Here is a 15,520-nt window from a genome sequence, read left to right as displayed (position 1 = left end):
TTAAAAGATTTTCCTAAACCATATCTGGCAACAGTTAGCACCTGCCCAGAGGGAAGAAAATGGGAGCAAAAGCCCTCCTTTGTAAATGTGGTGGGGATCATGACTGTGCAGCTATCAATGGGATGGATTATGCAATCTGTCCAGTTCCAAATGAATTGCAGTAGAAGTATGGTTTGTTTTTATAACATTGTAGAACAGGTAACAGTATAGACCTGCATCTAACATTACAAAGGGCATTGTCTGACATCAATAGATTTTACTTGATCAAATTCTGGAATTTTAAACTAGTGTTTCACATTCCACGATCTATCGCTATGAGAACAAAAAAATTCAATGGTCTTTAATATTCCTCATGCATGAAAAGTGATCAGACAGCAATAATTCTACCTGAAGTGCATTTAAATATTTATTGTGTTTTAACAAGAAAACCCTAATCCAAAGCTAGCCACTGAATGAAAACGTATAATCATTTGCACGGGTACATGAATTAATGGGAAAGGATGGTGCATTTATGCCCTGATGCACTGGAGTGAATGGAAGTGACTTACTTCATTGGAATTCAATGCTTAGATCCCATTAGGTTTTATCTACATTGTCCTGCATGATTAATGTACTGCAGGTTGGTTTCACATTTCCCACTGATATTGCTTCCATGCGTATAAAAAGGAGTGGTATTATTGCAGGACTGTTAATTTAGAGACCTAGGTAATGTTCTGGGGATCAGGGGTTGAATCCCATCACAGCAGATGGTGGAATTTGAATTAAATAAAAATCTGGAAATAAGAGTCTAAGGATGATCATGAATCTATCATTAATTAGCAGCAAAACCCATCTAGTTTACTAACGTTCTTCAGGGAAAGAAACGGCCATCCTTACCTGGTCAAGCATACATGTGACTCCAGACTCAAAGCAATGTGGTTGACTCTTAACTGCTCTCTGGGCAATTAGGGATGAGCAATAAATGCTGTCTAGCCAGTGATGCCCTCATCCCGTGAATGAATAATGAGCAGTTGGCTCTGCAGAAGTTTGGAGGAAAACATGTTACGTTCCTATTGCCCTCTCCTTCATGAACTGGGGCATGGGAGGGCTATTTCCCAAAAACGACAGGAGATTTTACAAGGAACTTGATACTCATGCTAAATAAACTGATCCTTAAGTACGAGACTTTGATCCTTAAGTAAGAGCACCATCCTTTCAATTTGGATTTCTAACCCTACTCCGCCCAAACAGATGTTCCTTGGACAATTCCTTGGCACTGGGTTGGTACACAACCTTCAATCAGACCAACATGATGAGACACACTCATGGTTTTTTAATAATTCAAAGTGAAACACATTGAGTTGGTAATAAACACTAAACTCACATGATAAACCTACCAATTATATTCATGAGGAGGGCACTCTCCTTTTAAGTTTGTGTTAGCTCAAGGTGATATTACTGCATTCTTCAGGAATGCTTTTATCTTCATTTAGTGCCTGCTCCCATCCCTAACTGCAGTCTTTGCTGTTAGTAGGATTTGTCACTGCAATCCACAATCTGTGCGATTGGTCTCTTCACACATTTCTATCATACCTGCGGTAACTTACTGCTATACACTGGTTCCTGATACACTATTCTATAATAAAACACAGGGAAGAACATTGGCGACAAGGCTGGAAAAGAAACAACTGAATAGAGAGAGAGAAAGAAAGAAACAAAGAAAGAGAGACCCTCCTTGGATAAAGCCATTCTATTATTGGAGGATGCTTTATGCTGAAGAACCTTTCAACACCAGATTTATAAAGCAAAGGACATTCAGAGGCTGTTCAATTACACACTCTTGAAATAATTGAACACTTGTTAAAATTTACTCTGAGCACCTGTCACAACACTTCTTTTGTCAGCTGTCTCCAATTTCTACTTACAGATCAAAGGTGATGGATTTGATTTCAAAGTCAAATGTATGCACCACACACCAGCATTCCTCAGTAAACATTTTGGTTCAATTTAAAATAAAAATTCAAAAGGATACAAGATTTAGTGAACAGTATTAGTAACCTCAACAACTGATTGAGCAAGGTATTCCTTACAGCACGGTTGCAGTACATGAACTGGTGCAGCAAAAGTCAACTTTATTTGATATGTTCTTTTTGATATCATTTGTATTTACGTGATATCCCAAAAGAAACTGCTTCCATTCAATGTGTAATACTTGAAAGCATTAAAAGTCAGAACACTGTACACTGCATATAGAAACAAAGGAATATTATTTTTCCGTTGACTGAACTTAAAACAGAATACGCTGAGGAAGCCTGGTGTTTCAAATTTATATAAATGGACAGTGAAACCAGTTAACTATGAATTAGCACCCACCAGATGAGAAGAAAACACACAGCGAGAGAAAATATTAGCATACTGGCTTAAAGAATGGCTTTATCGACAGAAGGGTAGCAATGTAAAATAATATTTATACTTACATAGAGATCGGCACCATAAAATCCATCCTGGTAAACCACACTGCAGAGATGCACACAGAAACACTCTGATTACTGCAATTCCAACATGCAAGGGCTAACAAAGGCAAGGTTTGTCACAAGAACTCTGTAGACTACCAGAAAGCTCTGATAATTTGAAAGCAGGTGTTTTAATCGCAAAATATCTATTTCAGACTTTATTTCTTACCAAATCTATTGACTAGAAAACAATGACCAACTTTGGAGGCAAATGCCATTTCTATTTTCCAAAACTTGTGCTCTTTTCCAAATATCTTTGGATTCTGGAGAAGTATCAGATGTTTGGAAAACTGCCAATATAACACCGCTATTCAAAAAAGAAGGAGGCAAAAAGGGGGTAAATATAGGCTGATGAACCTAATATCTATTGTAGGAAAAGTAATGGAATTAATTAACGAAGAAATAGCAGAACATTTGAAGAATTGTAATTCATTGAGGCAGCATGGCTACATTAAAGGGAAATCATATCTGACTAATTTATTAGAGTTCTTTAAGGAAATCTCAATCAGGACAGAGAGTAGCCAGTAGATAAGTTGTTTTGGACTTACAGAAGGTCTTTGACAAGATATCTTACAAAAGGTTAAGTCACAAGAGTCCACTGTGTTGGAGGTAGTACATTGGCATGGATAAAGAATTGGTTAATGGGCAGGAAACAGTGACTGAGGATAAGCAGTTCTTTGTGAAGTTGGTGACCTGGGATCAGTGGCATGGCACAGTGATCAGTGCTGGGATGCAACCGTTTACAATACATATTAATGATTTGGAGGAAGGAAGTTAATGTACTGTAGCCACATTTTAAGGCAATGCAAAAATTGGTGGAAAGGCAGGTTGCAAGATGGATACAAATACTTTACAGAGGGATATTGATAGGTTAACTAAGTGGGTTAAAAGTTGGTAAATGGAGTATAATATGAAAAAATGTGAAATCTTTGAAGGGAGAACAAAAGAACAGGGCGTTATTTAAATGGAGAGAAACTGCAGAAGACTGCAGCATAAAGGCACTTGGGGGCACTGTATACGAAATGCAGAAAGTGAACACACAGGAGCAGCAGGTAATCAGGAGGGTTAATGCATTGTTGGCCCTTATTTCAAGGAATTGGAGTATATGAGTAGGGAACTCTTACTGTAATTTACAAGATGCTGGTGAGACCACATCTGGAGTACTGAGAGCAGTTTTTGTCCCTTATTTAAGAGATGATATTATTTCAATAGGAGCAGTTCTGATCTCAGAAGGTTCACTAGGATGATCCCGGTTTGGAGGGATTGCCTTATGAAGAAAGATTAAACAGGTTGGGACTCTGCACAATGGAATGTGGAAGAATGAGAGGTGATTTCACTGAAACATGTAGAATTCTTAAGGTACTTAAACAGGGTAAATGCTGAGAGAATGTTTCCCCTCATGGGAGAGTCAAGGGCTGGGGGCATAATCTCAAATAAAAGGGGACTAATTTAAGACTGAGATGAGGAGGAATTTCTCCTCTCAGAGGGTTGGTTGTCCTTCAATTCGTTGCCACAGAGAGCTGCGGGACCATAGTCTCTGTATATTTAAGGCTGAGATAAATAGATACATTCTTGATCAATCAGGGAATTATGCAGGAAAATAAATGTGAGGAATGTTGGATCCTGCCATGATCCTATTAAATGGCAGAGCAAGCTTGAGGGCCAAATGATCTTAGGGTCTATGCACTCAACGATACAAATTAGGGGGGGGGGGGGGGGGGGGGCGGATGGGCAGCACAGTGATAGGATATAATCTGGTAACCTCATACTGCTCAGCTGGCAAAACACCCTTTATTACTCAACTATGGAAGTCAGCATAGCCAAGCACTCCTAGCAAGGAAACACGAAGTGAACTAACAATAACAATGTAAGGAGGTTTAAAGATACTCCTTCAATTGTACAGTTTAATCTCTGAGAGGCCCCTCCACTTTTAGAGTCTCTAATAAGAGCTGGGCTCTGTTGTCAAATTTGGCTTTGTTTAAAGAGATGAAAAGTAGTCAAAAAATCAAATGGACGCTGTCTTACCTCAAAAAGACACTATAATTCAAAAGTGAGGACATGATACTTTGTTTGTTCAGAACTTTGGTCAGATGTGGGTTAACTTTGCTCACTTGCAGGTATCACACCACAGGCTAGCTAGGCTGGCCTTGGAGTGGTTGCAATAGTTTTCCCAGAATGAAACCATAGGTTTATCAAGATTAAGTCATTAGGATAAATGACTTAATCCTGTGTATAAATGTGGGTCGTACTTTCTTGAACTTAAGGGATAATCACATTGAGATGCTTAAAACCATAAAAAGATTTAACAGAACAGAAATAAACTATTTGCTGATTAATCTTTAGGTCATATCTTGGTTATTAGGAGAATGTTTTACACAATGATAGAGGAAATCAAAACTTGCACTCTCAAATGCTGCAGATGGATTTTGGGTCAATTGGAACTCCCAAATGCTAAAAAGATTTTTACAGAAGTGAAATCACGCTGAACTAAAAATAGAAAATGCTGGAAATACTCAGATCAGGCAGCATCTATGAGACAGAAACATAGTCAAAACATTTCTCTTCTTGAAACCAAATGCAGGCAAATGGCACTAGTTAAGTTTGGGATATCTGTTTGGCATGGATGTGTTGAACCAAATGGTCTATTTCTGTGTTGTATGATTCTATGACTCTAAGTGGAGATTTCACTCAGGCAATTAACTCTATGCACCCACTTCCATGGTAATGGTGGACTGGCAGTTCAAAAAAGATTCGAAGGTTTGAAATGAGGAGTGCAGCTGATTGAGGATACACTCACTGCTGTGCTACAACAAAACTTCATGCTCAGCTGTTTATTGTCTGCACAGCAAAGCCAAAATTTCAGAACTGGATGTCAGTGTCACAAGTTAATATTTTTAAATGTAAATGGAGTCAAAAGTGTTCCCAAAACTATTGCATATAAAGATTTACTTATTTATTTTGATGTACACTGTCAGCACTTTAAGAATTAGAGCCTCTCACTCCAATCTCCTCTGCTCTATCTTTATCACCTGACAATTTCTGTAAATTCAGAATCCCTGTGCTTTGTTTTCTTTGAGACAAACCTTCCCTCACAGCCATCAGTGACAATGTTAGCTAACATAAATTATCCACATGCTTTTAAACAAAAACTGGCATAAAGTAGCTTTATATTCAAACATGCTTGTGCTAAAGGCTCCTTAAAGGATAGCTGAAAGCTGTTAATAAACAGGAAATTATAAAAAGTGTCTCCAGAATGTCGGTTATTTGAGGTCAGTGAATATAATGTTCCGTATGTTCATTTCCTTATCTGCCTTCATTTCCATGTGTTCACACTAACTGAGACAGGGATGATCACCTTTAGAAGTGGGAAGTGTACAGTTCTCCCATATAGGGGAGTGGGCTTGAGCCTGGAGAACCATGCAGGCTAACAATAAGCATCAAGCATGTGCATGAACACTCTGCGACACCATCAAAGATACTTTTATTTATCAACATGAAGATAAACCAACTGAATGGAAAGTATTTGCCTTTGCACAAGGCACTGACTGCCACTTACGTAACATTGATAGGACTGGCTTTGCCAGATGTAAGTGCAACGCATCACAAACACGTGAATTGCTGTCACAGCTGAAGGCTTGCTATCTGAAGCAGCCAGCCGAGAGAGGAGGGAAATAAACTGACACGGCTGAATTACAAAATCATTTAGGGGACAGAAGTTTGATACTTCAACAGATTACAGGAGCTGTTGTAATGTACAGGACACAAAGAAACATGATCTACTTTGGATTACAAATTTATTCAAACTTATTTTGCTTAATTCAGCTCAGAAAAACATTTAATGCTAAGAGTAAAAATACCAATGGAAGATGAGTCAAGGTGAAAGATTCACCACAAAGTAACCACTAATCTTTCCAGTAATGTTGGAAAAAGACATTTTGTCAAAGCTTTTCATCTTGCACTCATCATAACAATTTACAAGAAATCTCAATGTAAAAGAAAAACAACTTATAGAGAGGAGTATGCTGAATGGTTGGCAATTGGAAGTCTGATTGCTGGGGTTCACTGCACAGAATTCACCACGAGGAAGGTAACTGACAGTTAATTGTCAAGTTCTGTTTACATTTTAACCCAGACAGATAGTCTCTGGTCCAGGCATTGCCTTGAGAAATGAACAAGAGAAGGGCCATCCTCTCTTTGTTTACTGGAAACGTGTACATTTTTTTTCCCCTGGAAAGAACAAACCTCACAGCTAGGATTTCTAGTACATGAACATCATGAGCCCAACTGACAATCTTGAGTTTGTTATCAACATAATGCTTTCCACACTCAGGATTATTTAGCAAATGTTGTCCAATTGTGTAATCATATCATCTGTTGGGCACTGTGTTGTGAATTTTGCAAACTGAGGCTGGTTGTACATGGTCAGTACTTTGCTTGTTGCAGTTGAAGGCCCCAACACAAACTGACCAAGTTGGCTCATAGTGGAAAGTACAGAAACCACAACCAACTTCACAACTAGCTCATTTGATTGCTCCATTTCAAATTTGAATTTAAGCACAGGATGATGTCCATTAACATGTGTATGGAAACTTTTTCATGCAACTACAGATTCAAATATAGCAATCATATCGTGTACAAATTGGAGGCTTATTGAAGGCACATTTTGGATAGAACCTAACAAAGATGCTTCTGAGAGCTGGGCCTAGTAGGGATCCCAGGCAACACCATCTTTTTTGGTGTATGTCGCTAAAACTGCACATATGTTGCTGAGTTCATAAATGGGGGGAGGATGGGTTCCAGGTCACGATTATAGTACTGCACTGCTGATAGACTAGCAATGGCAAATAAACACATGGTCACTGCATTGCTATTCATAGAATCTCTAAAGTGCAGAGAGGCTACTCAGCCCATTGAGTCTGCAACAACCCTCTGAAGAGCAAGACAAAAAGCTTCAAAACAAAAAAAAAATCTTGTTTCTCAAGTTCTGCACTTTAACAACAATCTTTCCAGTGTAGTCATTTACATTGTTTGCAGCCACTCAGAGGAAGATCAGATACCCCAAACTCAGAGGCCATGTGTTACAGATAACAGAACTCTGCTATGCATGGAGAAGATAATTTCACAGTGAGCAGAGAACCTCACTATATAAATATAAGGTGGAAATTTAATAAAGTGTGCAAATTTCATATCTGATGAAGAAAGGGAGCCAATAGCACAGCATTTGTAAAGACATACAAAAGTCTAGGCTGAACCAGGCATTTGTAATTCACTATGATAATTATATTTTTAAAGATTCACATAAAAATGAGCAAATTAAAGAGAAAACAGACCATGGACTCATCCTCCAGTTACCCAGAATCACTCTCTTGAATTCATTCTTAATTATGCACATAACTGCAATAACATTTCTGGTAACTATCATACACTATCACAGCAGGTGCAGCCTAACCCGGTTAGTCATTTCTCTACTTCAGTCATAGACTGGGAAATACAGTACAATATTACTATCTACAATAGGCAGATCTCATTCTTGTGCACTGGAATGATTATTGCATTACACCAGTAATTTTGCACAATAGCCATGATTTTCTATATTAAACTCTGTCAGGGCAAAACTCTGACCAAAGATGCTTTATTGGTCAGTTAACTGTTAGGGCTAGAGTTCAATCTTGGATTCTCTTAAGTACCATTTACAGTAGCTGCAAATTGGAGACACCGAAACTAGTAGTACAGTATGTTCAGAATAACTGGGGATGGCATTGAGGTTAGATTTAGTGATACTTGAAAACTTCATGCACAAAATGGTTCCCTCACTTCTAGTCAGGTTTCCTTACCCTCCATAGGCCGGAATGGCGGTAGGGGGCGCTGCTGCACGGAATGCACTGTAGACTGCACGACCTCGTCCTCTCAGGGCACCTCTCAATGCAGCTGCTGTGGTGGCTGCTTGATACGGGAAACCAGGAACTAAGGATTTGGAATGCAAGAGTGAATATTAGGATAATGTGACAAGCATTAATCCCAAATAACTAAAGGAAAAAAAAATCTATTTATGAAGGGAAACCGTGGTTGTGACAATCAGAAACAAAGTGTGACAATGAAAATGTACTGACAAGCATACAACCTTTACTATAAATGAAATAATCTTTGAATAAATAAATTAAGTCCTAGAAGGCTTGTTTATATACCACAAAACTGCTGTGGTTCATGGCTCCTCCTGCTGGATGATGTGTGGTTATGGTATATCACACTCTGTCTTGTACCATCCTCTCTCTCACACACACGCACACAGTGGTCCATCTGCAACTACTCCATGATAGCCATCATCCAACCAGTCAACACTAGTTTACTTGTGAATGTATTCCTTCTAACTCTTGCTTTTGTCTTTCTGGTGTTCATACTCAATCCATAGTCTGAACTGCTGGATTTGACTTAAAGGTCCTCTTCTGATTCTGTCAATGGTGCTGTCACTAGCATACAGTATGTTTGTCATCTCTTGCCTTCAATTTTATGCCTGAAAATACATCCAGTTCTCTGAACATTTGTTCTTTGTACACATTGAATCATATTAGCAACAGTGCACAGCCTTGTACTTCTGAGCAGATTGTCCATCAACTAGCCAGGTGCTTCAATATCAGCTCTGCATAAATCTCTCATCTTTACTCTCAATGTCACACTTCAGCAACATAGCTATTAATTTTTGGTGATAACCATAATCAAATACATCTTCATAGCCAATCAAGCATACGTTAATATTCTTGTTTTGTTCCAGATATTTACCAAATATCATTCTTAGGTTAAATAGTTCCTCTTTAGCTCCGATTCCAGGTCTAAATCAAGTTTCACCAATCTCTGCTCCAAATAGGTTTTCTTTCGTATTATGATTTTCAAACTTACTTTAATGAAATGATAGTTCTGAAACAATTGTGCTCTGTTTTATGTTTCATAGGTAACAATGCTTTATAAATCTCTCAAGTCCGTTGGAATGTATGCACTAGTATACTTTGATCACAAACATTAGAGGTTTCCTATACTTAACAATTTCAAAGTTTTTTTTAAACCTCTGACATGTTTCGCCAATTGTTCACTTTTATATCTTGAAGATTCCATTGATTTATATCGTTGTACAATTCATATATATATATATATATATATATATATATATAAACAAAATTTTCCCAACTTTGTCTTTGATTCACTCAATATCTACTGCAACCCCTTCCTTTCTATATGTCAAAGAATCTACCTTTTGGTGCAACTTTCATTTTATGATGCCTCTCCAGCTTGAACATTTCATTACACATCTCATGAGACCATTTCTCTTTAACTGCCTTCTTTATCCTCTTTTCAATGTCATTATATTTGGGTGTATTACTTTTCTCCCTGCTATATCATCATTTCCAGAATCACAACTATCAGCCAATCTTTATCTCTTTTCCATTCAGTTAAATTTTCCTTGCAGGTTTTTTCCCCCCATTTGCTTTCCATATTTTTGTTCTGATTCCTCAATCTTGCTACATTTTTTAAGACATAAGAAACACGTCTGTTCAAGGTTAGTGGCCAATATCAAGGAGATCAGATGAGCTCAGAAAGGAAAACCTTTTGATCTAGTAGTCATTACAAGTTTATGCCCTGATACAAGTTCACATTGTGCAGGAAACAGGCATTTTATGCTGACATTCTTTAGTGTTATTATCAAGTTAATTAACTTGTTAATTGTAGTTGATGAAAAACACTAAAATCAGTGAAGCAGTCAGAACACAAGTTGGTTAGTATGGCCTTAGCTTGCAAAATGACATTGTTGATAGATTGATACAATTCTGACAAAAGAAAACCTGATGGTGACAAACACCTTTTAAGCACCCAAAAACAACGCACACTTAGAAGAGTCCATGGTTCATGGAAAACAGATATGATTATGTGATGGTGAAACAGCATATAGAAGCAGAATAAAGAACATTCATATATATTATATATATTCTGGCATGGATAGAAATTACAATCATTGCCTCCTTGTGGCAAAAACTGCAGTGACTCTTAAAACACCAAAAAAGACACCAAAACACCAAATGTGCAATCATTTAACTTTGACATGAAGGATAACAACAGAGAAGTATTCATTGAAAGTAAAAAAGATTGCAAGATGTATGTGATATTTTGCCTGTAGGATACCAACGCTGATTTAATGTCAAATACACCCCAAATTTTAAGAGGATAACCAACTGATCATACAGAAACAGGAACTTCAGAATCAGTCTTTTTTGTCTGAATTAAGAAAAAGTGGGACTGAATGGTATAACACATTTGACACTGTATTTCACCAACAGGGACACTACTTCTAATTCAGTCCTGACTAATGAGATGAAAGATTCCTCTGGTACCGAGTCAGGGCTCTGTATGCGAAAGTCTCAATCCAGTGTTTGACATCAAGCATGTCTACACAATGTACACTCAAGGCTGCTGGAGCAGCAGTTGGGAATTACATGCTTGTTTCATTCAAGGTTCATCCAAAACCTGCGCTGTGAGGCCATTGTAAAAGAAAATATGCTGTTAAAATATATTGTCAGGAAAACTGAATATCAAAATGCATATACAAGGCCTTTTGCATTATTTAAATTCCCTCAGGTGGATGAGATGAAGTTGTGGGGAAAGACCAACAGCTGGATTATAACACTAACATTTAGACAGCATTAGGCTAAAAGATGTATTTTTCTGTATTTGTGGGATGTGGGTAATGTGGGTGTTGCTGGCCACCCAATTACTGCCCATCCTTAATGACCATGATCAAGGGAGAAATAGCTGCCGTCTTGTGTATAAGGACACCTGCAGTGCAGTTAGGAAGGGAATTCAAAGATTTTGACTCAGTGACAGTGAATAAATGGCGATACAGTTCCAAAAGAGGACGGTATGAGACTTGGAGGAGAACTCACAGGTCTTATATTCCTATGCCCTTCTCGATGGTAAAGGTTAGGAGTTTGGAAACTGCGTTCAAAGCAGCCTTAGTGAGAGTTACTGCCGTGTATCTTGTAGATGGCACACTGCTGTCACAATGCATCAATGGGGAAAGTAGTGATTGTTGGTGGAGGAGGATGTGGTACTAATCAGGTGCGCTGCTTTGGTGTACAGTTATACGTGTTATTGGAGAGACAGCCATCCAGCGGCAAATGGAAAATTGTCCATCTCTCCTGATTTATGCTTTGCAGGTGGCAGAAAGGCACTGGGGAGTGAGTTACTCATCACAGAACTCCTCGCCTGGATTGGTTCAGTTTTTGGTCAATGGTTAGCCCCAGGAGATTGATGGTGATCATAGAATCCTTAGTGTGCAAACAAGCCATTTAGCCCAACAAGTCCACACTGACCCATTCCCCTACCCTATTACTCAACATTTTCCCCTGACTAATGCACCTAACCTACACATCCTTGAACCCTATGGGTAATGTAGCATGGCCAATTCATCTAGCCTAGTCTTTGGACTGTGGGAGGAAACCAGAGCACTTGGAGGAACCCCACGCAGACAAGGGGAGAACGTGCAAACTCAAACTCCAAACTCGTCACCCAAGGCTGGAATCGACCCTGGGTCCCTGCCGCTGTGAGGCAGCAGTGCTAACCACTGAGCCACCGTGCCATCCTAAATTATGCCACTGAACATCAAAGGGCGATAGTTAGATTTGCTTGTGTCATGATGATCATTGCCTGGCACTTGTTTAGTGCAAATGTTACTTGCTACTGGCCAGCCCAAGTCTGGATGTTGTCCAGAACTTGCTGCATTTGAACATGGATTGCTTTAGTATCTGAGAATTTGGGATTGGGGCTGAACATTGCACAATCATCAGCAAACATCCTTACCTCTGACCTTATGATAGAGGGAAGGTCATGGATGAAGCAGCTGAAAATGATTGGATGCCTCCCTGACGAATCCTGCAACTGAGATGATTCAACTCCAATAACCAGCTTCCTTTGTGCCAGACAGGATTCCAACTAGTGGAGCATTTCCATTCCCTGCCCCAACTCCCACGAATTCCACTTTCGTAATCTCTTCTTTTCATCTTCCACTATACACTAAATTGACTGCAATAGTTCAAGGTAGCACCTCACCACCAGTTCCTCAAAGGCAGCTAGGAATGGGCAATAATTGCTGGCCCAGCCAGCAATGCACACATTCCATGAAGAAAGAAAAAAAGTCAAGTGAGGTCACCCTTACTTCAACTCTGGAGCTGAGCTCTTTTATTCATGTTTGGATCAAAGCTGTGATGAGGTCAGGAACTGAATGGCCCTGGCAGAATCCCAACTGAGTGTCAGTGAACAGGTTATTCCTTTGCAAGTGCTGCTTGAGAGCACTGTCACTGACCCTTCTATCTTGATCAGCTACAGTGATAAAGAACAGACTGATACAGCAGAAACTGACCAGGTTGGATTCGTGTTGTTTCTATAACGGGAGAGACAACCAGTGTTGCAGCTGAACTGAAGCACAAGTCTTCAAGGAATATTACCAGACTGTTGTCAGGGCATGGAGCCTGTAGAGAATCTGGTTTCTTCTGCCAATTCTTGATATTACGTGGAGTGAGTTGAATTGGTTGAAAACTGGCAGCTTGACTCTGGTCAGCTCAGGTGGTGGTTTGCAATGGATCACCTGCTGCTTCAGCCCTGCCTTTTGTACTGATGTGCTGAGCTTTCTCTCTTGTTAAAGGTGGAAGTGTTTGTGGAACCTCTACCTCCAGTGAGTTGTATAACTGTCCACACAACTAATGTCTGGATGTGACAGGATGCAGAGTTTAGACCAGATCCATTAGCTGTAGGATTGCTTAGTCCTGTCCATTCCGTGCTGCTTCCACTGTCTGACCTTTTCCTGTGTTGTTGCTTCGTCAGGGGGACACTTCAATTTCATTTATGCCTGATGCTGCTTTGGGCATGCCCTCTGCATTCTTTTTTGAATCAGGATTGATCCTATTGCTTCATGATAGTGGTAATGGTGGATATTCCAGGCCATGAGTTTGCATATTGTAGCTGATTACAGTTCTGCTGCTACTGATGGGCACCAATGTCTAATATATGACCACTTTTAAGTTGCTGCGTGTTCAGGGTTCGTTGCGTTAGCATAGTGGTACTCCTATGTCATGAACAGGTGCATTTTCAACAGGTAAATTGGTGAAGTAAGTTCAAAAGATCTCCCCACACCCCGCCTTGAGATCTCTCACCAAATGCCGCAGACCAGTTCCGGTAACTATGTCATAGAGTCATGGAAACAGACCCTTCGGTTCAACTCATCCATGTCAACAGATATCCTAACCTAATGTAGTCCCATTTGCCAGCATTTTGCCCTTAAGCCCCTCAACCCTTCCTATTCATATACCCAACCAGATGCCTTTTAAATGTTATAATTGTACCAGCCTCCACCACTTCCTCTGACAGCTCATTCCATACCTGCAACACCCTCTGCATGAAACGTTATCCCTGAGGTACCTTTTAAAGCTTTACCCTCTCACTTTAAATCTATACCTTCTAGTTTTGGACTCTCCCACCCTAGGAAAAAGACCTTGTCTATTTACCCTACCCGTGCCCCTCAGCCTCTGAAGCTCCAAGGAAAACAGCCCCAGCCTGTTCAGCCTCTCCCTATAGCTCAAACCCTCCAACCTTGGCAACATCCTTGTAAATCTTTTCCGAACCCTTTCAAATTTCACAACATCCTTCTAAAAGCAGAGTGACCAGAATTGTACGCAGTATTCCAAAAGTGGCCTAACCAATGTCCTGTACAGCTGCAACATGACCTCCCAACTCCTATACTCAACAGTCTGATCAATTCAGACCTTCTTCACTATCCTATCTACTTCCAACTCCACTTACAAGGAATTACGAACCCGCACTCCAAAGTCCATTTGTTCAGCACCAGTCCCCAGGACCTTACCATTAAATTTATAAGTCCTGCCTGACTTGCCTTTCCAAAATGCAGCACCTCACATTTATCTAAATTAAATTCCATCCATCAAATCTCGGCCCATTAGATCATTTGGTCAAGGTCCTGTTGTACTCCGAGGTAACCTTCTTCACTGTCCACTACATCTTCAATGTTGGCGTCATCTGCAAACTTACTAATTACCTCCTATGTTCACATCCAAATCATTTACATAAATGATGAAAAGCAATGGTCCCAGGTCCTTTAGAACTCGATCAGCTTGTTCAGCAGTGGTATGACCAACCCACTCTTGGATGACGGAAATGTTGAAGTTTCCCACCCAGGGGAACTTCAAGTGTTGTTTCTTATATAGTGCTTTGAACACAATAAAACATTCAAAAGGTGTTTTATAAAAATATTATGGATCAAAATCAGACAACGAAGCACATCGAAAGGTAAACATTAAGTGGGAGAGAAAACTGCGGAAGTAGAAGGACTTGGGAATGGGGGAGATCTTTTGTGACCTGGGCAGTTGAAAATGCAACTATCAGTGGTGGAACAATTCATATGGTGCTGTGCTGTGGACCAGAATTAGAGCAGTGTCCATAGTATAGGATAGGTTCAATAGACCAGCTTGCTAGCTCTTGCACATTTGTAACCAAAAGAGAAAATGCTGGAAAATCTGAGCAGGTCTGGCAGCATCAGTAAGGAGAGAAAAGAGCTGATGTTTCGAGTTTAACTGACCCTTTGTCAAAGCTTTGACAGACTTGAAATGTCAGCTCTTTTCTCTTCTTACAGATGCTGCCAGAGCTGCTCAGATTTCTCAGCATTTTCTCTTTTGGTTTCAGATTCCAGCATTCGCAGTAATTTGCTTTTATCCCTTGCACATTTGTAATTTGTTTGAACCATTTGTAATCCCAAACTTCAAATTTTAGACTGGGGCAAAATGTAAGTAGCCTTATTCTGTGTTTAGTTTGTACTCCATAATGCAAAACAAGACAAAGTCTTTCAATCAAAACTCACTCATCTCATCAATAAACTGAATACAATAGGTGATGAAATGCTTCTTGAACTGAGCCACCAAAATACTCTTGGCAAAGTTGAGCAGATGATGAGACACAGAATAGGGAATTAGATGGAA

At 39.6% G+C, this 15,520-nt stretch overlaps 1 protein-coding gene across 13 annotated transcripts in view; it reads right to left on the bottom strand.

Moving 5' to 3' along the window:
- Positions 1-15,520, bottom strand: part of LOC122542077 (RNA binding protein fox-1 homolog 2-like) — a 370,347-nt gene that overhangs the window by 17,971 nt on the left and 336,856 nt on the right. For 9 of the 13 annotated variants that reach the window (XM_087978184.1, XM_087978185.1, XM_087978186.1 and 6 more), the window contains 2 exons: positions 8,327-8,456; positions 1,573-1,615 (listed from right to left, as the gene is read on the bottom strand). In XM_087978184.1, the coding sequence (XP_087834310.1) occupies positions 1,573-1,615; positions 8,327-8,456 (173 nt within the window). Of the gene's footprint in view, positions 1-1,572; positions 1,616-2,456; positions 2,497-8,326; positions 8,457-15,520 lie in introns of all 13 variants that reach the window. The other 4 variants (XM_087978188.1, XM_087978180.1, XR_015752551.1 and 1 more) reach the window with 3 other exon arrangements.

Source organism: Chiloscyllium plagiosum, unplaced genomic scaffold, assembly GCF_037043375.1.
Source record: "Chiloscyllium plagiosum isolate Xiang-an unplaced genomic scaffold, Cpla_swu_hap1 HiC_scaffold_33, whole genome shotgun sequence".
NCBI classification, from domain to species: domain Eukaryota; kingdom Metazoa; phylum Chordata; class Chondrichthyes; order Orectolobiformes; family Hemiscylliidae; genus Chiloscyllium; species Chiloscyllium plagiosum.
Note: the sequence above shows the minus strand (reverse complement) of the source record. Positions and strands in the feature narration are given on the sequence as shown.